This window comes from Xenopus laevis, chromosome 7L (assembly GCF_017654675.1).
Source record: "Xenopus laevis strain J_2021 chromosome 7L, Xenopus_laevis_v10.1, whole genome shotgun sequence".
Lineage (NCBI taxonomy): Eukaryota > Metazoa > Chordata > Amphibia > Anura > Pipidae > Xenopus > Xenopus laevis.
In genome coordinates, this window is record NC_054383.1 from 34032045 (window position 1) to 34054931 (window position 22887).

At 37.5% G+C, this 22887-nt stretch overlaps 1 protein-coding gene across 4 annotated transcripts in view; it reads right to left on the reverse strand.

The window, feature by feature from the left end:
• The window catches only part of LOC108696196 (1-phosphatidylinositol 4,5-bisphosphate phosphodiesterase epsilon-1), a 186907-nt gene that overhangs the window by 22835 nt on the left and 141185 nt on the right, over window positions 1–22887 (reverse strand). For 3 of the 4 annotated variants that reach the window (XM_018225334.2, XM_041568759.1, XM_041568760.1), the window contains 16 exons: window positions 22450–22572; window positions 22227–22360; window positions 21179–21417; window positions 18606–18667; window positions 18359–18524; window positions 17016–17123; window positions 14537–14653; window positions 14148–14306; window positions 13092–13221; window positions 10251–10292; window positions 8084–8208; window positions 7797–7914; window positions 5786–5917; window positions 3988–4278; window positions 2002–2165; window positions 1525–1786 (listed from right to left, as the gene is read on the reverse strand). In XM_018225334.2, the coding sequence (XP_018080823.1) occupies window positions 1525–1786; window positions 2002–2165; window positions 3988–4278; window positions 5786–5917; window positions 7797–7914; window positions 8084–8208; window positions 10251–10292; window positions 13092–13221; window positions 14148–14306; window positions 14537–14653; window positions 17016–17123; window positions 18359–18524; window positions 18606–18667; window positions 21179–21417; window positions 22227–22360; window positions 22450–22572 (2372 nt within the window). The remainder of the gene's footprint in view (window positions 1–1524; window positions 1787–2001; window positions 2166–3987; window positions 4279–5785; window positions 5918–7796; window positions 7915–8083; window positions 8209–10250; window positions 10293–13091; window positions 13222–14147; window positions 14307–14536; window positions 14654–17015; window positions 17124–18358; window positions 18525–18605; window positions 18668–21178; window positions 21418–22226; window positions 22361–22449; window positions 22573–22887) is intronic. The other variant, XM_018225335.2, reaches the window with a different exon arrangement.

Sequence of the window (22887 nt, forward strand, 5' to 3'; positions counted from 1 at the left end):
AGTTCCTAGAGTGTTTCTAATCTTTCTTTTCTTGACATAAGATGAAATGCCACAAAGCATATGGGCCTAGGACACAAACCACCTATGTATCTCTATGGAAAAGGTTATAAGAAATAGGGATACACTGAATCCAGGATTCAATTCGGGATTCGGCCTTTTTCAGCAGGATTTGGGTTTGGGCAAATCCTTCTGCCCAACAGAACCGAATCTAAACCCTAATTTGCATATGCAAATTAGGGATGGGGAGGGAAATCATGTGACCTTTTATCAAAAAGCAAGGAAGTAAACAATGTTTTCCCCTCAAATTTCCAAGAATGAGGATTTATGCTGTGATGTGTTTATTCAGGCTATTAGAGTGTAATAGCCTGAATAAACACATCACAGCATAAATTGCTATCTATGAGTGCTCTCCTCATTCTTGGAAATTTGAAGTATATATCGGGATAGCGGTGTACCCGTGGAGGATTGGATGCATTCTTTTACAAAGCTGAGGCAGTGCGGGGAACGTTCCTAGAAATACAAATGTTTTCCCCACCCCTAATTTGCATATGCAAATTAGGATTCAGATCCGGTTCTGATGGGCAGAAGGATTTGGCCGAACCCGAATCGTGCTGAAAAAGGGCAAATATGCAAATTAGTATTTGAATTCAGTTCGGTATTCGGTCAAATCTTTTGCAAAGGATTCGGGGGTTCGGCCAAATCCAAAATAATGGATTTGGTGCATCCCTAATAAGAAATGGTACACATTTATTGTTATTGCTACTTTGTATTACTCATCTTGCTATTCAGGCCTCTCCTATTCATCTTCCAGTCTCTTATTCAAATTCATGGTTGCTAGAGTAGTTTGGACCCTAACAACCAGATTGCTGAAATTGCAGAACTGTAGAGCTGCTGAATAAAAATGTAAATAACTCAAAAACCAATGAAAACCGATTTCAAATCGTCTCAGAATACCACTCTTCACATCATACTAAAAGTTAATTTAAAGGTGAACAACCTCTTCAACTACACTCATCAAATATTGCTATCTCAAATCTGGTCACAAGCCATAATTAGTGATGGGGGAATTTGTCCCATTTTGCTTTGCTGAAAAATTAGCGAAAAGCTAATTTTGACGCCCGCATCAATTTTGCCACCCGCTTCAATTCTGATGCTCACGTCAATTTTGATGGGCGTCTGAATAATGTTGATGCGCAGCGGATTTGACGCGAGCGACTTTTCCGATGGGCTTCCAAAATTTTTTGCCACCTGCAAATTTTTGCTGTCGTTTTGCGAATTTATTTGCCGGTGGCGAAACACGAAAATTCGGTGCAAATTCACGCCTGGCAAATACATTTGGCCATCACTAGCCATAATAGAATGTATTTTAGTAATGTAGAAGCTTTCAGAAAGATCTGCATGAGTCTTGTAAGTTCTGTGGGCCAGTCTGTGATGAATCCAAGTAGTCTATAATTCCTGAAAGTTTAAGTTTGTTTGATGTGGTGCTAAATGACAAATCTGAAGGTGAACCTATATCATATTTACCTCTCTTTAAAGCTTTAAGATGGATAATTCTTTGAGCGGTTACAGCAGAACTGTTATTCTCTACCACAGCAAACCGAAGAAACACAAGATCCTCAAAGTAAATCCGGAATAAGAATTGCTCATTCCACATAGGGTTTAAGGTATTGCGATGGATGGGTTTGGTTCGAAAATGGCAGCTGTCCACTGGCATGCCCAGGACATCAATTTCAATGCAGGGGCTGCCTGAGCTGTTACTCGGACACACATTTTGCCCTGAGACTATCTGAAAGACAAATAATTCTACATTTGACAACATGGATACATTTCTTGTTTCTGTTTAATGAATCTCATGTAAAGTACATCAATAACACACGACACAAACCAAAACATTGCTTTTTATGGCTCATGATCATATCACATGCAATGAAAAACAGTGGACTATTACATGAGTGGTTAACTTGGTTACAACAGGCAGACTTTGTCTTTTGAAGGACTTACTGTCAAAGAATATATTGCTGGTTCCATATTTTCTAAATCTCGTTCTAATGGCGAGAATAACTGGTACATTGGGCAGGTCCTATCCCATTGCACAGGCGGCTTTAGTACATATCCACAACCACCATTGGCTTCAAACATGGCTGTGTTCAGATGCATGGGGAGATCTGGATAAAAGAAGGGTACAGTTAGATAAAAAGTCATTCAAGGGGATGTTCACCTTCCAAGCACTTTTTTTCAGTTCAGTTGTTTTCAGATTGTTCCCCAGAAATAAAGACTTTTTCAAATACTTTCCATTATTTATTTTTCACTATTTTTCCAAAATCTAAGTTTAATGTCCCTGGCTCTGGTGTTTGAGTCTGGCAGCTCAGTAATTCAGGTGCAGATTCTGAACTGTTACAATTTTGCTACATTGAGTTGATACATTTCTCAGCAGCATCTCTGGAGTATTAGCAACTATTGTATCAATTCCAACAGCTGTCTGTAATGAAACTCAGGGATTCTGCTCAGCAGGGACAAAGATAACAAAACTATCAACTAAATGTATCAATTTAGAACAGTTTACAGGGTCGGCGGCCCCTCTCCTAGAGCTGCTTTAGAAGGTGAAAAATGACACTTTACCCTTCAATTTTCGAAAAACGTAGAAAATAGAAAGTAGTTGAAAAAGGTCTTAAATTCTGGTGATCTATCTGAAAACAACTAGTTGTGAACAACCCCTTTAAAATGACATTTTCATAGGCTGCATATATAAAAGATATCAAGTAAACATATAAAAAGGAATATGGAAGACAGGAAACTATTTCACATAGGAGAATTATATATATTATACACAACAATCTATTGTATGTCAAAAGAGTTTACTAAAATAAAGTCAATGTACACATTACCAATACAGCAAATAAGGTTTGTGTTTCCTTTAAGAATACGATTATGTGAATTTACAGCACTTTGTATTTACCCCGTGAAGCCAGATGTGCACCCCCCACTATCATTACTGATACAACAAGAGATGGGAAGGCAAGTCATGTTTTCATTAATTTCTAAGATCCTGGGAAAAAGACTCAAACCACCTCAAAATAATGTTCCTGACATCATCAGAACTAGTTGGATCTCAGCCACAAGAAACAAACATCTAAATATGGATAATTTATAAGGGTTTAGGTTACCTTTTATGCCCCCCTCCCCATAATGGCATAATTATTTAACTGGCATGAAGAATTGTTTGAATTTGAAATACAAAACCAAAAAAAAAAAACAGATTGTATTCACTTTATTTTCTTATAAAAATTATACTGAACGTATGGTTTTAGTGATTACAAAGGGATTACTTAAAGGTGAACTAAACCTCCCAATACACCAGCCCCCCTGCCCCCTTTTGAAACACATCAAAGGAACTCCATTGGAGATGATTAGTGGCAGACACTGTATTTGGTAGGACTGTTTTGATGAGACCCGTTTGGTGCTGAGGATCTTTTTTGTACAGGACAACCTCAAGATGTGACTGCCGATGTGCTTTGCTCTTAGTAGTGTTCTGCCATTATAAAGTTACGATTTCATGCATTTATACACTTCAGTTAGTGATGATCAACATTTTTTGTCAGGTATGGGTTTGCCACGAAATTCTGCATTTAGCAACCAGTGAATATTTTTGTTAATCCATTGCAAAATTTGGCTGCAAAAAAAAAAACCTTCATAGAATTTTGGCAAAGCAAAATGGGACATATTCACTCATCACTAATTAAATCATATAAATAAATCGATATTTGATATACTGTATTCACTCTGCTTTATACATCTTTATCACCCATCCCAACCTATGAATTAAGCCTATTATGAAATGCAAAACCAACAACTTGGTGTCCTTAAGGTACAGTCATGGGTGGATTGGAATAAAGGCTTGGGGCGTTTTAGCAAATTTCCTATATCATTGGCTGAATATCATATCCTTTAATCTGCCATAATATGTAGGTTTTTAATTAATTGCCTTACCATCAGTTTGGTAGTTCAGAGCAACCAGCTGTACACCATGAAGCCAGAAAATAAGAGGATGTGGGTTGGAAGAGTCTATCCGAGTGGCAGCAGGGTATGTTCGGAGCAGCTGATACGCAGTATGCTGGATGAGTTTCTGAGAATACCTTCGGCACAAACGCTTGGTGGCATTCTCATTCAGGGAAGAGATATGGTAACACCTGGGTGTCCTGATTATTGCACTGATTGAGGTGCTGGGGTTAAAGGGAGGAGAACACGGCTCTTCCCAGCTCTGCCGTGTTTCATTGGTACCTACAAATACAACACAATTTCTTTATTAAAAGAGTCATTAGTTAAAGGTAAAATAACAATAGACATATAATTGGGGGAGATTCTAGATTTCATTTATCATTGAGTATGTGCAGCATAGGTGGTTATTTACTAAAATCCAATTTTTTCTCATTGTTTCAGTAAAAAAAAAAGCTTGACCAAACTCATATCCCAGATTTTGCCTTATTTATTAATAAAATAACTCAAATTAATCAGATTGCACAATTTCTTCAGACTTTTCTCCCGAATTGCTAGATTTTTTTGGGATTTTTGGCCGAAAACCCTGAATTTATTGGATATTTGGGCTAAACCCAGTGCAGACCACAGTGGGGCTCATTTATAAACAGTGGGCAAATTTGCACCTGGGCAGTAACTCATAGCAACCAATCAGTGATTAGCTTTTTTCAGCCATCTGCAGGTTGAGCGCTGAAAGCAATCATCTGATTGGTTGCCATGGGTTACTGCCCAGGAGAAAATTTGCCCACTGTTTATAAATGAGCCCCAATATCTTCAAACTGGGATATGGAACATCTAAGGTGTTATGTACTAAAATACGATTGTTGCTCATTGTTTCAATAAAAAAAAGCTCGGCCAAACTCCCATCCCCCCGATTTTGCCTTATGTATTAATAAAATACTCAAATTAATCGGATCTGTAAAAAAACTCTATAAACCCCTAATCAAATCATTTTTTTAGGCTTTTCTCCCGAATCGCTCACATTTTTTTTTAGCTTTTTCCAGAAAACCCCACATTTATTGGATTATTGGGCTAAACCCAGGGCAGACCACAATATCTTCAAATTGGTATAGGGACATCTACCATTGACTTATACATGACCTTGACAGGTCTGAGATGGTGGATTTTCTGATTCAGGCTTTTTGCATCAGGGTATAATAAATCTAAAAATAAATTAATTTTTTTTCCATGAAAGTTTTTGCCCCAAAAAGCCCAACCAGAAACATTTGAGGTTTAATAAATAACCTGCCTCCCATTGACTTATACAGGACCTCGACAGAGTTTTTGTCCCAAAAAGGCAGACCAGAAAAATTCGAGGCTTAGTAAATAACCCCCATAATGTTGGCCTATGTGTTGGTTGTGGCTAAATATCAGTTTATAGTGTACTCCATGAAAACAGAAAACTTTGAAGCAAAATGTGACTTCCTTCCTAGAATTTGGTTGCTGTATATCTCAGCCTTTGCATATTCTGATCAGAAACCTTATTTCATAACGCCGATGCCCGACAAGAATGAATATAGTCCGTAGTTGGAATCTGATGAGAATTTAAACCTAATGAGGCTTCAAAATCCGGTTAGTAATTATGAGGCGTGTTTTATGATTATTCCCACAAGAATTTGTTCTATAGACAAATGAGGTGGGATTTGGGTGACTGGACGTGGTCTTAACATGAGCTCATCAGAAGAGATGTCATACATCATGTAATACAGCCCCAGTCAGGTTATTAAATCAGAAATGAATATAAAATCATTACCTTTTCCAGATGTTTTGGCAAGTGCTGTCGGTTCCCCAGGACTGGTTCTGCCGGGGTTGTTGCCAAAAATGGACTTCCTGCTTTTTCTTTCCTTTCCTCTGCCAGACCCACATGGGTTTAATGTTGTAAGGCCTGTTCCAATAAAATAAAGATTTAATGAACCAAAAAATGCAGCCCAGGGAGAAGATTTTTCAATGGCCTTTGGCAAATCATGACAAAATGCAAAATTCTGTACTGCAAATGTATCCTTTCCATCTTTATCAGGTTTATACAGTGTTCTAGGAACTGACTGTGTAGAAAGATGATCCTTAAAGGGTTCGTTACCTTTAAATTAACTTTTAGTATGATGATATTTTGAGTCAGTTTGCAACTGGGTTACATTTCTTTGGGTTTTTCAGTTATTTTGTTTATTGTTCAGCAAGTTTGTATTTTGGAATTTCAGCAGCTTTCTGGTTGCTAGAGTCTTGTTTACCTTAGCAACCAGACAATGTTTTGAACGGGAGACTGGAATATGAATAGCAGAGGGAAGAAATACGAAGATAAGGAATAGAAAGTACAGGTATGGGATCAGTTATCCAGAATGCTCCAAATTATGGGAAGGCCATCTACTGTAGACTCAATTTTATCCAAATAATCCCAATGTTTTCAAATGTATTTTCTTTTTCACTGTAATAATAAAACAGTACCTTGTACTTGATCCAAACTAAGATATAATTAATCTTTACTGGAGGCAGAATCATCCTACTGGATTTAATGTTTAAATGATTTTATAGTAGACTTAAGGTATGAAGATCCAAATTATCCTGAAACCCCCACGTCATTTTGGATAACAGGTCCCACATCTATAGCAATAACAATAAAACTGTAAGTGAGCTGTGTTTTTTTGTCTACAGGGGTCAGTGACCCCCATTTGAAAGCTGAAGATATGTAGAAGAGGAAGACAAATAATTCAAACACTATAAAAAATAATGAAGAACAATTGCTAAGTTCTATAAGATACTAAAATAAACTTAAAGGTAAACCACCCCTTCAAAGTGTAAAACACAGCCTGAGCCCTGTGTTGGGACAAGGAATTCTTGCACCCAAGGCAAAGATGGAAAGTGTTAGAACATTTTTGAGTGGAGGTCCAACTGTCACCATTCCATGCTCCTCACACATGTCACTTCTCATTCAGCTAAATTAGCAGCAGTGACATGGGAATTTTGATCACAACTGTTCTCTCCCAGAAGGCAGTGCTGGTAAAAATGCCTGCATGCCACTAGCCTTACAAACAACGTGTGAGAAACACTCACCCTGGTGGTCTAGTGGGCCGCCGGGGACGCCGCCGTGTTGATCCTTCTTGCTTGGCGCGAAATTTAAACTATTTAAACTATTGTAAGATCACTGCCCGTTGTTAGGTTCATCTCTTAGAGTTCCTGGGTGCTATTTCTGTCTGTTCCTGATATCTGATTCCTGTTTTGACCCCTGCCTGCCTGACTAATCTGACTTCCGTGATCCTGACCTCTGCCTGGTAAACCGACTACTCTGATATCTGTATTCCGACCCGTGCCTGTTTGACCATTCTTGATTGATCTCCCGGCTTTGACCTCTGCCTGTCTGACTCCACTTGTATTCTGCCTGCACCGACCCGGCCTGGTTTGACTACGCTTTCTGTCTGCTCCTTGAACTGTGACCTTCTGCCCAAAGGACTTTGCTAACAATCGTGCCCCTCTGCTCGTACAGAACCCTTAGCTTGGCTCCTCTCTTAATAAGACCTGGCGGCATCCAATTAGCCAAGGGCTCCTCCCCAGGTGAAAGGCGGCTGTTAAAGGCGGAAGCAAGAGCCAAGACCAGGGAGCCTAGCATTGGTTGTGTAATTTGGGTGCCGATCGTGACACAACGTTTGATAATTGCCTACAACTGTCATGTCACTGCATATTGTTATTCAATGAGAGATTAGGATGAAGTGTTGCTCTTTGTGGCCTAGAAAATAAGAGCAGAACCAAAGAGAACAAAAGGAAACTTTACTTACCAGGAAATTTGACAGCTTGGCAATAGATAATAAGGTCTGACAGTTCGGGGGCAATTTGTCTGCTCTCTTTTTTGTTTTGTGGAAGATAGAACTCTTCACCCAACTCCATGTCATAGACCTAGGGCACAGTTACAGTTTATTAACACCGTCTACAGATGAAACATACACTTGTTTTTTATTTATAATAGTCAGTTTTGCGGTTCTTTGCCAGAATCAATGCCAGCGAGACCTGCTGGGAGCTCTTGTGAGCCAAATAAAAGTAGGGCAATTGAATGAAAGCTAAATACCTTTCCTTTAGTGTTAATGCTGATGCCATCTGTCTTTTTGATTCTCTTCGGAGCTTCCTCATTGTATTCAAACTGCAGTTTGTCGCTGTTGATTTTAGTTTCAGATCGCTCATCAAGGATATTATCTGCAATAAAGGTATTCTGAGTTGAGCAACACAAGATAAACAGGATTTATCTTCACACTGGGTCCTGTGCCGATGTCTGACAAATCTCTGGCTCTAGCATCCCTTGTAAACTCCACAACAGTCTTTTTACAAGAGAGTCGATTAGCAGACAGCCAGATGCAAACAGCAATGTCTTTAAGACTTGATAAAGATGGAACTGTTTTCCTTAGCACAATGGAGCATAATTATTAAACCAAGAAATTACCATTTCCAAAAACCCCTCCGAAAACAGTCTGCTGTTAGGTTTGAAAAGTCTATCTTCAGGATGTTATGTACAGCAAGTCATGGTATAAATTATATGAACAATAACAGTAGACATTTACTGGGTTTACTAAGGTTTGAGGCAACACTCAGAAGTGGGACTTTCATGTTTTTGTGGACCTTATACTTAAAGGAAAACTTTACCCCCAAAATTAATATTTAAGACAGTTTATATCATATTAAGTGGCTTATTAAAAAAATCTTACCAAACTGGTATATATATTTAAGTAAATATTTCCCTTGAGCCACCATTTTGTGATGGTCTGTGTGCTGCCTCAGAGATCACCTGACCAGAAATACTGCAACTCTAACTGTAACAGGAAGAAGTGTGGAAGCAAAAGACAGAACTCTGTCTGTTAATTGGCTTATGTGACCTAACATGTATGGTTTGTTTGTGTGCACCGTGAATCCTACGATCCCAGGGGACAGTCCTTATTTTTTAAAAATGCAATTTTCAATTTATGATTACCCAATGGCACATACTACTAAAAAAGTATATTATTATGAAAATAGTTTACTTACATGAAGCAGAGTTTTACATATGAGCTGTTTTATGCAATATTTTTATAGGGAGCTACATTGTTCTGGGGGTATAGTTTTCCTTTAAAGGGGTTATTCACCTTTAAACTAACTTTTAGTATGATGTAGAAAGTGATATTTTGAGACAATTTGCAATTAGTTGTAGTTTTTTATTATTTGTAGTTTTTGAATTATTTAGATTTTTATTCAGCAGCTTTCTAGTTTGCAATATGGTTGTTAGGGAAGGAAGGGCGAATTTAACCCGTTTCGCCAAAAACTTGCTGAACTTTTTTTTTTTGATGCAACATTTTTTTCTCCCATTGAAGTCTATGGGCGTCATTTACGCGTCGAAACACGGTAAAAACATTCACTCATCCTTACTAGGGACCAAATTACCATAGCAACCCTGCACTGATTTGAATAAGAGACTGGAATATGAATAGGAGAGTGTCTGAATAGAAAGATAATTTAAGATGGGGTCAGTGACCCCCATTTGAAAACTAGAAAGAGTCAGAAATTGAAGGCAAATAACTCCAAAAAATCAAGGCCAAAGTTAACTGAAATGTGAACCACCTCTTTAACCATTATCTTCTTCTGAGAAGCAGTGTCATTACAATGAATCGTTTGAAATATGTTTATGTGTATTGATAAATAGCATTTTTAATCTGATACTTGATTTACAGAGTATATATCAGACTGCATATTTGTTTCCTGCAGGCTAAGAAAGTGAGCTGGGAAGCTATGTATAAAACTAATGTAATTGCAGTCTGTGTAAAAGTCACTCTGTTGTTTTCTTGCCAGATTCTTAATTAGCTGTCTGTGCCTAGTTAACTCTCCTGCGGGATATATTAACCCCAAGGATTTACCCTCAAAGCACTTAGATAACAAGCTCTTTATTGTGTGTCATGCACGAGCAGCTCAATATGATAGAAAGCAAGCATATAGTAGCAAGATGTTCCATCTGTGACCATTAACCAAAAAAAGTCAAGTAGTGTAAAATAAAAATCTTCTCTAAAAAAAATATAAGGTGTGTTTGCGTAAAGAAGAAACATATAACATTAATGCAAAAGCTCTATGTGAAATGAGTAGACACACACATGCAGCAGCAAATGATTAAGGCTGTAAAGCAGCCGCACACTCCAACATTGTTGTATTGTTGTGAAGTTCATTATTAGAAGTGAATAAATCCATGCAGTTCCACAATCCATTCAAATGGCCTTTACCTTCCTGGCTGTTAGGAGCAGGGGAAGCATTAAGGACATCAGCTACAGGAAAAGAGTCAAAGAAGCAATCAGAGAAAGTCACAATACAAAACAAACAGTAGTCATTATGAATTTCTAATTGGATCTGAAGGAAAATGTCAGCGTTAAAGCAGTTATAAGGCAAACTAGAAAATAAATAGAAGGGCTGTAGCACATGCATCTCAGCTCACTGTCATAGCTAAATGGCAATTTCTACTATCATTTATAGTGATGGGCGAATTTATTTGGCAGGCGCGAATTCGTGGACAATTCCCGCATTTCAACCCCGACTAATACATTCACGAAATTGCCACTAAAATTCGCCAACGAAATTTGACGTCGGGGTCAAAGTATTTTTGACGCCTGCGACAATTCTGATGTCGGCGACAATTCTAGGCGCCCACTGACTTTAATGGGTGTTGGAATTGTCGCCAGTGTCAGAGTTGTCGCCCGCGTCGGAATTGTCGCCCGAGTCAAAATTCGTAGTTTCGCGAATTTCGCTGGAATTTTTCGTCAAAGCGAAACTGGAGAAATTCGCCCATCACTAATCATTTAGCTACTTAAGCTCACATATAACCCAGGAAATAAAACGTATTATGAAACCACATACTACTGGGCTCTAAATTATTGTAGCTTCATGGATTTTTCAGTATCTAAATATGGAGTAAAGGGTATTTGTTTCCCAGAAGTGCTAATATGCATACCCACATTAGATGGGATTGTGGTCACTGTTTTTTCTCCCTATCTGTACAGTGTTTCAATCCACTCAGTAAGAAAGTGTTTGGTCTCGTTGTGAAGTTTAACTTATAAACTAGCAGCTGAGTGATGTATGAGTTCCACTACAATACGTTCATCCTAATAATTACCTACTGATATTTGTAATTAGTAATTGCGAGGAGGGTTGCCTTTTGGAAACCATGGCTACGTAGCCTAAAGTTCTCCCATGTCCATTGTGTAGAAGGAGATACCAAAACCTTGGAGGGCTTCTTAAGGCTACACAAAGGGGGTTATTGACTAAATCTTAATTGTTTTCTGTTCAGGCCTTTTGGGTTAAAAACTAATTTCATGGAAAAAAACTATTTTTTTTTTAGATTTATTATACCCCGATGCTGCAAAAAGCCTGAATCCAAAAACCAGGCATCTCAAACCTGTCAAGGTCATGTATAAGTCAATGTCCCTATACCAATTTGAACCTTTTGTGGCCTGCTCAGGGTTTAGCCCACACTATGGGGGTTATTTACTAAAACTCAAATTTGTTTCATATTTTTATTAAACCAAGGCCAACCAAACTCCCATCCACGATTTTATCTTATTTATTAATGAAATAACTCAAAAAATTCAGGGTTTTTGGGCGATAACCCAAATAAATTGCGTGATTTGGAAATAAAGTCCGAAAGATTCGTACGATTTGAGTTCTTGCTTGATTTTATCAAGTTTTTTCCTGACCTGAATTTTTTGAGTTATTTCATTGATGTGAGTGGCACGAGATGGAAATATCACGGCAGAAATCAGAACCATGGAAAGGAAGGTGCAATCTATATGTATTTCTTTTGTATTCCATGAAAGAAATTGCATTGTTGATAATTATCAGTCTTCCATAAAGACCCCCTTTAAAACCAGCACATGGATCTAGACTTGAAGGGTCTCAAAGTAGCCTGTAGATGGTGACGTTGTTCCCTTAGACTTCCAATCAGATATCAGCTCCAGCTTAGTTATGGTTCTGAAATATCTCAACTTCGTCAGGTCTCTTACTTTAGCCATAGTAACATAGTAACATAGTATGGACGCAGCTTGCACATTGATACCATTCATACAGGTATTCTTTTGAATCACGTGCTAGTTCACCTGTTGATGCAGGAACTCACTGAAGATACTGCCACATTCAAGTTGGCAGTAGCGGATGGGTTCCCACTGTGGGCTGCATCAGACTTGAAGGCAGTGAGTCATGTGCCAACATCATAATAACAGTGAGCACGGGAAATGATGCAATTCCAACTCTGACAAACTCAACTGCATCCAATTTGTCAAGATGCTCTTCAATTATGATGGGTCGCAGTAACGCACAATCCAATGTAACGTACAATGCATTGTAAAAACAATGGTGTATCACACTTTGCACACTGCACTTCCACTTGTAAATGAGACCTGTAGTACAGGCATGGGACCTGCTATGCAGAATGCTCTCAATTGTTTCCATTTTGGAGCACCCACAGTCTAGGACAGTGGTCCCCAACCAGTGGCTCGTGAGCAACATGTTGCTTACCAACCCCTTGGATGTTGCTCCCAGTGGCCTCAAAGCAGGTGCTTTTATTTCAATTCCTGGCATGGAGGCAAGTTTTAGTTGTATAAAAACCATGTGTACTGTCAAACAGAACCTCCTATAGGCTGCCAGTCCACATAGGGGCAACAAAATGGCCAATCACAGCCCTCATTTAGCACCCCAAGAACTTTTCATGCTTGTGTTGCCTCCCAACTTTTTACATTTGAATGTGGCTCACGGGTAAAAAAGGTTGGGGACCCTTGGTCTAGGATTTTTTCGTAAATGTCATCTATAGATTCTTTTATATATATGCATAGTAACTTGTGAAGCTATCACTATCCCATAACCCTTTTCTCTACTTTCAGTTTTATTCACAAGTAGTAATCCTTTCATAATAATGACAAAATGTAGGCACATTAGGAGAGACAAAACCCATATTTTTTTTTACAGAAAAAGTACAAAAAAATGTTGGTCAGCACAACCTGCTAATGACACTAGATAAACAAACATCCATTACAATAATGCCCCTTATGTATATGTGTGTGTATACATGTATGTCTTACCATCTGAAAGAGACTCGTAGTCATAATCATACTCATCTTCTTCGTCTTCTTCTTCTTCATTGTTTGCGCTAGGGCTCACCAATTGGCTGCCATTACTTGCTTGTGCTTGCATGCTCGCCAGCTGATGTGCCTATAATGGACAAAATATAACATTTGCTGAAGTATCTAGAATGGATATTATAGAATTGTATTTATGTTCATGTACTAAAATAAAAGGACAAATACTACAACGGACAACAACATGCTCTTATGTCTTTGCTTATCAATAAGAATTTATTTTAGTCAATATCATTACAGGTGATCTATAGTGATGAGCGAATCTGTACTGTTTCGCTTTGCCGAAAAATTTGTGAAACTGGAGAAAAATTATTGAAACAGCAAAACAATTTTGCAAAACTTTTTAGTAGCAAATATTTTATCGTACAAAATTTTATTTATGGCACCTTGTTAGAGAACCTCCTATCCACTAAGCTACTACTGCTTTTTCGATAGAAAAAAGGGCATCCATGTTTCCAATTTCTTAAAAACATGCCTGAGATTTGTGACATTACCTCTGGTACACTGGTAATAGTATCTACTACTACAATATGTTGCTATTTAATCAAAAAGTACTATCTATAGTTTATATATTACTACTAGTGTACAAACACAGGCACAACTAACAATAAATCTGACCACCAACAGATATCTGGATGCTTTGTATTCCACATTAAAATGAATAAACCATATAATATATTTATGTGCATATATAGACAATGGGAAGGCTCCGATCCCTTTGGTTGATGTGGAAGGACAAAATGACGTATGTGTTTTTTTTTTACATGGGTTTGTGAAAAATTTTCGCCGCTGGCAAAACGCGGAAATTTGTAGCAAACTTGTATATGATGTGATTTCTAGTGATCTAGAAACAATTCATTGGAATCAAATTCACAGCTTGTGGATGAATCATCCAAACCACTAAAACAGACAGAAATCTCATACTGTAAGATGAAAAAAAGGATGATTCTATAAATATTGTATGCAATGTACGCTGTAGGAAATGCATCTGTGCATCACCTTTTGCTTTAATATATCCACCGGCGTTTGATGTGCTTTCAGCTTTTTATTTTTCAAAAGTACTTTATTTCTCAATTGCCACGGAGAAGGCAGCATAGGATCATCCGAGAAGTCACTTTCAAACAGAAACTTTGTCACCAGTTTTTCACCAAAGACACTCTGAAACAGAACATTAAAAGTTGTTTATTTTGTCATGGCAGAATTATTATACACTGTGACTTGAATAATGTCTTATGTACATTTATACCATCAAGCATCCCTACATTTCAGATTTATAAATCAAGACCTCCTATTTGATCCACCCAGACTAATCCCCATGCCATTCTCTAAGTCTCATACTCTTTACTGAAACAATTTAGTGTGATATAAGTAGTATTAATTCCAGATACCTTAAATATATCTGCCATTTTACGCTGCTGCGGCAGTGAGCAATGGTTTTCTATGGACAGTACGATTGGCATTTCGGAGGTAATAAATGCACTTCGGTCAATAGCTTCAATGACATCCTAAGACACAAGTGAAAAAAAAACAGAAAATGTTCACCATAAACTTAGGTGAGTTGTTGATAAAATGTTACAGAAGGTATGCTTTGTTTGTAATATACAGGTATGGGATTTGTTCTCCCGAAATCCATTATCCAAAAAGCTCCAAATTACGGGAAGACCATCTCTCATAGACTCCATTTTAGACAAATAATAACAATTGCCTTTTTCTTTGTAATAATAAAAAAGTACCTTGTTCTTGATCCGTACTTAATTCTTATTGGAGGCAAACAATCCTACTGGGTTTATTTAATGTGTAAATGATTTTTTAACAGACTGTTTGTAAAAAAAACATCCATAATGTTTGGGGCCTGGGGTTTTCAGGATAAGGGATCTTTCATTAATCTGGATCTCCATACCTTTAACAAATCCCATACATGTAATAAGTAATAGAAAAAGAAGAAATAGCTCCAGGTACACTTCATTCTAATGTATTCTATAGCTGGGAAAAAACATACAAATATGGTCGCCCAGTGTGTTCGTAATTTTACTGCTGAGCTGTGTTGGGCCCCTGCACAACTAAGCAACACATTTTGGTTGGTGTTGGTTTCTTTGTACCTTCTTCATTATTATGTATGTCTTATATCCTTTACTCTGTCAACAATAATTTATGAATTATGGGATCTGTCATCTAGAATGCTTGGGACATAGGGTTTTTCCAGAAAACAGATCTTTCCTTTTAAGTCTACTACTAAATTATTAAAACATAAAAAAAATAGGCTGGTTTTGCCTTCAATAAGGATTAATAATATCTTAGTTTGGATCAAGTACGAGGTACTGTTTTATTATTACAGAAAAAAAGATGAGTTTATAAAAATCTGGATTATTTGGATAAAATTGAGTCTATGGTAGATGGCCTTCCTGTAATCCGGAACTTTCCAGACAGGTTGCCGGATAACAGATCCAATGCCTGTGTCTGTGAAAAAAAGCAATACATTAATAAATTGATTAATTGATTTGGAGCTTAGATACTATTAAGTCAGTCAGAAGATGTCAATCAATAGTTTTAGATACTTTTAATAACACCTGCACTGGAGAATTAAACCCTAAAATGGATATTATTAAAAATACCATATTTTATTGCACTAGCCTAAACTTTCAGCTTGTCAATAGCAGCAATGATCCAGGACTTCAAACTTGTCACAGGGGATCACCAGCACCAGCACCAGTCCGACCAGGCGGCCACGCGGTCCTAGCGCCCACCCTCCCAGCGCGCCGGCGAAAAAACACCGGCGCAGCTGGTGTAGTTGAACGGGGATGCAAACGTCCCCATAATGCGCTGGGCGGCATGCCGCAAATCCGGGCCTGGGGATCACCATCTTGGAAAGTGTCTGCGACACTCAAATGCTCAGTTGGCTCTGAGCAGCTGTTGAGAAGCTGAGCTTTGGGGTCGTCACAAATGATCAAGCAGAAAATTAGGTTTGTCTGTAATATATGTTTAATTTGAGTGGCTAATCATAATGTATTTATATATGTATCATAATTGTTTCATGTTTCACTAAACAGATACTTTTTAGATACTTTTTAGATGTTTTGTAATTTATTAACCTTTTTTGACCATTAGGGGTCACTGTGGGTATTAGCTATTTAAGTTGGGATTTTCACCGTGTCTCTATGCTTATGATTAAGGGCAGCTGAGCCCGAAACGCGTCAAGCGCAAGATACAGCGTGTATTTTTAACCATGATTTAATAAAGATTTTCAACTTTTACTGAACGGCCTGGTGTGCGGAATTGTTCTCCTCTACTCATCCTTATCGTTTACGGCTTGGGACGCCGAATTTTCCAGCACCCGAACTTGGATTTATTATGCCGGCTGCTTTACAATCAACTTGCGGTGAGTCGGAGCGGTTCTCGCTTTCCTTGTCTGTAATATAAGCTGATGCTACAGGACTGATTAATCAGCCTTATATTGTGACATTTCTATTCTATGTGTACTGTATATTGTGAGTGGGTTCCTAAGCTCAGTAAGTGAGCATGTGCAGTGAATCAGCAGAAAAGAAGATGGGGAGCTACTGGGGCATCTTTGTAGACACAGATCTTTACTGCTAAAGGGCTGTGGTTGCCTTGGGCTGGTACAGAAGCACAAAAAATAATGTACAACATTTCTAGCTACTTCTTTAGTTAAGCTTTAGTTCTTCTTTAAAGTAGATGAATGAGGCCTGAAAATGGACACAGACAAAAAAGAGTAGCTTCTAAATGAACGTTTCTGTGCAGTTTCTAGAAAGAGAATTTTTGAATTAATCCTAAGAAAACACATCAGTCATTAAGGGAGGTTTGCTTAGATATTCTGGAGACAGATGTTTGATTGTAGACTGACACACATACCTTAAAGGGAATTTTTGTAGTTAGTGTATGTCCGTGATAAATAATAGGCATGCCATCATCTCCATCCCAGCAGTCTAATTCCACACTTCTGCACCCCTCTAAAAGGACCTAAAAACCAAAGGAAGAGAATTCATTTCAGACATATCAAAGTAGTTTTATTTTTACCGGCCATGAAATATGCTTTGTTGTGGAGATGTATCCACGCAGAGTACTAACACTACATTCAGCCCTGAGATTTAGCTGGCATGCTAGGACAGTGTTTCCTGTGGGAAAATTTAAATTTAGCAGCATGGGTCAAAATAGTAGTCTATGCTGACCAATTTGCTGCCCAAACAAAGCCTGAATACACAAATGAAGATTTAAAGGGGAAAAAAAAATCAGAATTGTCCATACTGGCTGCTTTCCAGTATGTTTCATTTCCAGCTACTTAAGTCATTTGAAATGTTCTCAAGTGTTCCTCTTTATTTTGGCCAAAGCTTCCCATGTTGTTGCATCAAGAACACATACTTAGATAGGCACTATGATGCGGTCATAGGAATAAAGTCTTATCACAATGGTATGTTTGGTTTCATATTAAATGGCCACATTAAAATAAAAATGGACAGATATTCTACCCAGCTTAGTTGAAAAGCTGCTCTTCACATGTACATACATTATTAGAATACGTGATCCTCACCAACAGTAGGAAATCTAAAATTATAATGTCATTCAAGAAGGATCAAAATGCAAAAAAGGCAGCAATTGAACATTTTTTCCCACTTTGCACAATGAGTTCTGATCTTTATGAACTTCCACACTCGTGCAGAGAGCTGACGCTTACCCCACAAAGGAGGAGGGAGCCACATAGGCACCAGTCAGACGTGTAAGTTAAGGAACAAAAGAGGGCACAGGCTGCAATGGCAGGCATTAAAGACAGGACTGGCCGGATTTTAATTTAACCACTAGGGAGAGGGGCCACATTCCCTGCGGTGCAAGTTCTTTTCAAGTGAGCACACTCTTGCACTATCATTTGCAAGTTCACCCTTTGTTAAACATTACCCGGAAAAAATCCTATACAAGTGATTAGAGAGTGGAAGAATTTTCTTCCGGTGAGCTCTTTTTAAAGTTTTGGTAATTATGTCCTAATGCTTTTCTGTCCTGTTCCAAAATTAGCTTTGGGGTTGGGGAGTTAGAAACAATAATCCTGAACTGCTATCATCTAAAAGCTTGTTCACCTGCTGAACAGCTCCTACATCAGGACTACATGCTGTAGTTATGATGATGAAAGCAGATGTAAGCAGATAAGCTGAAAACAAGACAAGTTGTTATAAAGAAATTAGGTGGGCACTCAAATTATTACCTACCTGGCTGTACAGCTCTACTGAAGACTCTCCTTTTAGCTGGTGCCCAGTAAGATAGGTGTTGTGTGAAGATTCAATGAAGTAGTAGGAAAGGGGCAGCTGAAGTTCCTCTACGTTCACCTGAGACTCATCATTTCTTGAGGCAAAATTGTCTTTATCCATCAGAAACCTGCACAAATGGAAAAGTAGCTCAATGTCAAAGAATAGCAAAAGGCTACTATAAAACAGTGTAGTGGCTGGTGAGTATTACCTGGCAAATCCTTCAAACGACATTAGCCCCTGCTGGCGCATACTAATACTTGGTTCAAATTTCTGTAAAACAGAACAAATGGTTATTTTTTTCTTTTTTTTAAATGATATTTATAAATGAAAGCGATATGTACCTTAGGTGAAGAATGAATAAAAGCCTAAATTATGCCATCCTCTTGAGCGGCACAGGGTCATAATTCTTAACATTCTAAACTTTATATGAAGCACATACAGTGGATATAGATTTTTTGAAAAGACTTTATTTTCACATGCTCTCAAAATGAATTTACTTCATGAATTCCAGCAGATATGATTTAATTTTCTTATCCTAATATTTAATGGTCATTATAAATTAATTATAACTGTGGAATGAATTTAGGATGATAAATTGATTACTATTTATTGGCACTGCACTTATTAACTCTTCATATTTCATCTATTCACTATGTTACATTGGTTTTATTAATCATCAATATTTCACTTAAATTTATTGACCTCCATTAATTCAATTGAGGAATTTTAGTGAATTACAATTATGAAGTAATGTGTAATCACTGTTAGCATTAGTGTTTTTTTTCCAATTTATTTATTTATATCAATTGAGCTTTAAATTATTGCAGTGCGGTTTAGTAATATAATTAAGTGATTGGTCCAATTAGACTAATTACCACTAGTGGGTCATTTGTACAGTGACATAGTTATTTACTCAGTATCAACCTGCATATATATATATATATATATACACCTTTTTGTTTTGTTGTTTGGGATTTACTTTTACATAACTAGAGTATCTGGATATACAGGGACATGAGTAGCAATTACTGTAATAATCTATCACTTACATTCCTGCATGAGGGAGAAAAGAGCAAAAGTCACACTATAACATTCTATTTAATTTTCATTGACTCTAAATTCAGTTTATTACCTTTGTGTGTGTGTGTTTAAGAGGCAGAATTTTTTAAGTGATACTCACTGTACTTTTGCCTTACTTGGAACTAGAACAAGTACATTCATAGCACATTAATTTATTAATATATTAGCCTGTATGGAGAACTGGAAATTCTGAGACCATTTAGTAATGACATGCAAAATAAAATGTACTTCATATGAAGCACTGGGTCGTATTACTATGCAAGTACTGGTAGAATGTCATAAACATTAATAGCACTAAACAGACATATTTTAAAAATATCAAATATATGGGGCACATTTACTAATGGTCGAATATCGAGGGTTAATTAACCCTTGAATTTGACCCTCGAAGTTAAATCCTTCGAATTTGAATATTGAATTAGAAGGATTTTTGGCAAATACTTTGTTCGATCGAAGTAAAAATCGTTCGATCGAACGATAAAATCCTTCGAATCGAAGGATTTTAATAGATCGATCGAACGATTTTTCTTCAATCAAAAAAACCTTAGGAAAGTGATGGGGAAGGTCCCCATAGGCTAACATTGTAGCTCGGTAGGTTTAAAGTGGCGAAGTATGTAGTTGAAGTTTTTTTTAAAGAGACAGTACTTCGACTATCGAATGGACGAATATTCGAACGATTTTTAGTTCTATCGAAGTCGTAGATCGTAGTAGCCTATTCGATGGTCGAAGTACCCAAAAAAAAATCAAAATTCAAAGTTTTTTTACTTCTAATCCTTCACTCGAGCTTAGTAAATGTGCCCCCAAATGTCACGCGTTAATGCTGATTTTTTGGTAGATAACCATTTTACCTATTAAGCGAAAATGCATTATTTTTTAAAGAATAGTTACACTTTGTGATACAGCATGGAAGGGATTCCCACAATGCTAGTCACTCTGTACAGATTGGTAACAGGGCACATTTTGACTGCAAGTACAGTGAGCAAAGTTCAATTTTGATTGCAATCAAAAATCCAAATTTTTTTTTGCAATTTTGATTGCAATCAAAATTATGTTTTTTCCCCAGAATTTCAGCATTGTTGCAGCGAGGAAGTTGTGCCCGACGCATTTGTAGCAGATGTGTTAAAAGTAGTGCAATTGTGCTTTGAGGCAGGAAGCACTAAGCAAGCACAAATATATGGAAGTACACAAGTATACACAAGTACCTTCAACAAATGGGATTTTTCAGCCAACTGACTTTGGGAAAATTTGCAGTCTTTAAAGTGCCCTTGTGGTTGTGTAAATGACCCCTAATCTCTTCATGACTGCATCAGATCATCAGCACTCTGAATCCCTTGAAAGTATCAGCTGTTCTCAGAGAAATATAACCCAGTTATCAGGATATGTCTGCTGAGAAGTACAGAGGAATACTATTACTGGGTCGGTCATTTGTGCTTGCAGGTGTCTGTCCAGGACCCAGGCCCTCACTTTTAACATTAGGATTACAACCAGCCTGTTTCTTCTACAGGAGAACCAAAAAAATCTTATAATACCCATGGTATGTTACAACAAGGGCTGAGCTAGTCCTCATCATAAACATCTCTCTAAGATTTCAATCAAGGCAGCTCGTCCTGGAAACGAATCAGAGCAAGGTTTATGAGGACTACAGCACATGGCATTCATTGCATTACCGACATGTTCATTGTATAAAGCTTATCTTCTGACCTGAATAATGCTGAGAACTTCATCGTAGGTGTAGTGTTCACCCTGGCAATTCACCAGGAGATCATTAAACTGCAGAATTCCCATTCCAAATATGCCCAGGGATGTGCTTTCTACTCCGGTTCCATTAGTTACAATGCTGGCGGCAGCAATAGCATCGGAGATTTGCCTTTGGTTCTCAGACAGTTGCTGTCTGCTGCGAATGAATAAACCCAAGTCGGACACATTCCTGGTCAATAAATCTACGGAATAAAATAAGGATGTAATGCGGTTAAATAGTCTGGACAAACAGAAATGTAATTCAGGATGTTTAGAAAGCCTATATGTTAATTTGGAATTCATTTACAGTAATGATTTCTTGTTGTCTGTTCATATCTGACATAAAACAGAAATTAAATAAAGGACATGTCCAAAGTCAAGGCCACAAAGCATTGCTAATCAGTGTCACAATTACAATTATGGGGGAATGTAATGAAAGAAGGAAAAAAATCAGTGCCAATTATTTTCCCAAAAATTCTGCTCTCCGCTAGTGTCTAGGTCATCATCCTTGTTGTTTACAAGGAACTGTATAATAGGCTTGTTATAGTAATTTCTTAAGAAATGTCTCTTTTACATAAGCAATTGTCAACTTTGCCCCCTGCCCACATCAAGTGGACTAAAGAAGGCTTTAGAATATAGTAAAATATAATAGGAAGTGGTTGATGTGATTTCAGGTGATTTAACTGTGCTTTTAGGTGCTGAAAAAGATGGTAGGCTAAATGCCTGAACATATCTTTCTCTTCCTTAGTCCTTAATCCGTGAGTTTCTCCAATCTGCAGTCTTCACTTTCCTCCAGTTTAGGCAGTCTCTACCTCTACCATCTCACGCTAACACATTAAAAAGTGAAAAACTGTGATATGATACTTCATGGAAATACTAGGAGGCAATGCGTGACTGTTTAATCTACATTAGGCTGAAAAGCTAACAATTGAATTATTGAACATTTTAAGAATATCCAATTATTAATTATTGAGCATTTTAAGAATATCCATCAAGAAAGCTCTGCACAAACCTAAATCGGGTTGAACTCCACTGACATTCTCATCAATTGTCAGATTAGTATAGAGCGGGGATTCTGAACCAGATCGATTACACGCCACCGCATACACATCGAAAATGTCCTTCAGGTCTTTCCGACTTCTTACACTATGAAAGTACAATGTTGGTTGAGAAATTGCAATAAAACACAAGAGCAAATATATGGGACATACAGTAGAGAGATAACCTCTGTGTACCTGAAAGATTTGAAAAGCTCTACAAATTCAGTAAAGTTCATGTTGCTGTCTGAAACCATAAATGATTGAAAGCCTTTCATCCCACCTTTAACTCTTCCGTGCCAACTTGAACTGCTCCATGTACTGAAAAAAAAAACATTTTAAAGAATTTATTTTCTTACTGATTTAATGCCAAACAAACCGTGCCAATCTACGAATTAAAATATTTTAATGATTTTTAATTTGAAGATTCATGTTCAGATTTATAGCGTATTGTGCCATTTGGCAGTACTATTAAAAAGATAGAAGACACTTGCTGCTGCCAAAACAGGCTTAGAAAAATCCACTGATGATTTTATAGTGCTTTCAGAAATGCAATATGATTTATAACTCCGAGCAAGAAAAGTCTGAATATTTGCTGTCATTTTGACTATGAAAATAGCAGTTGCTCCCTGTAAT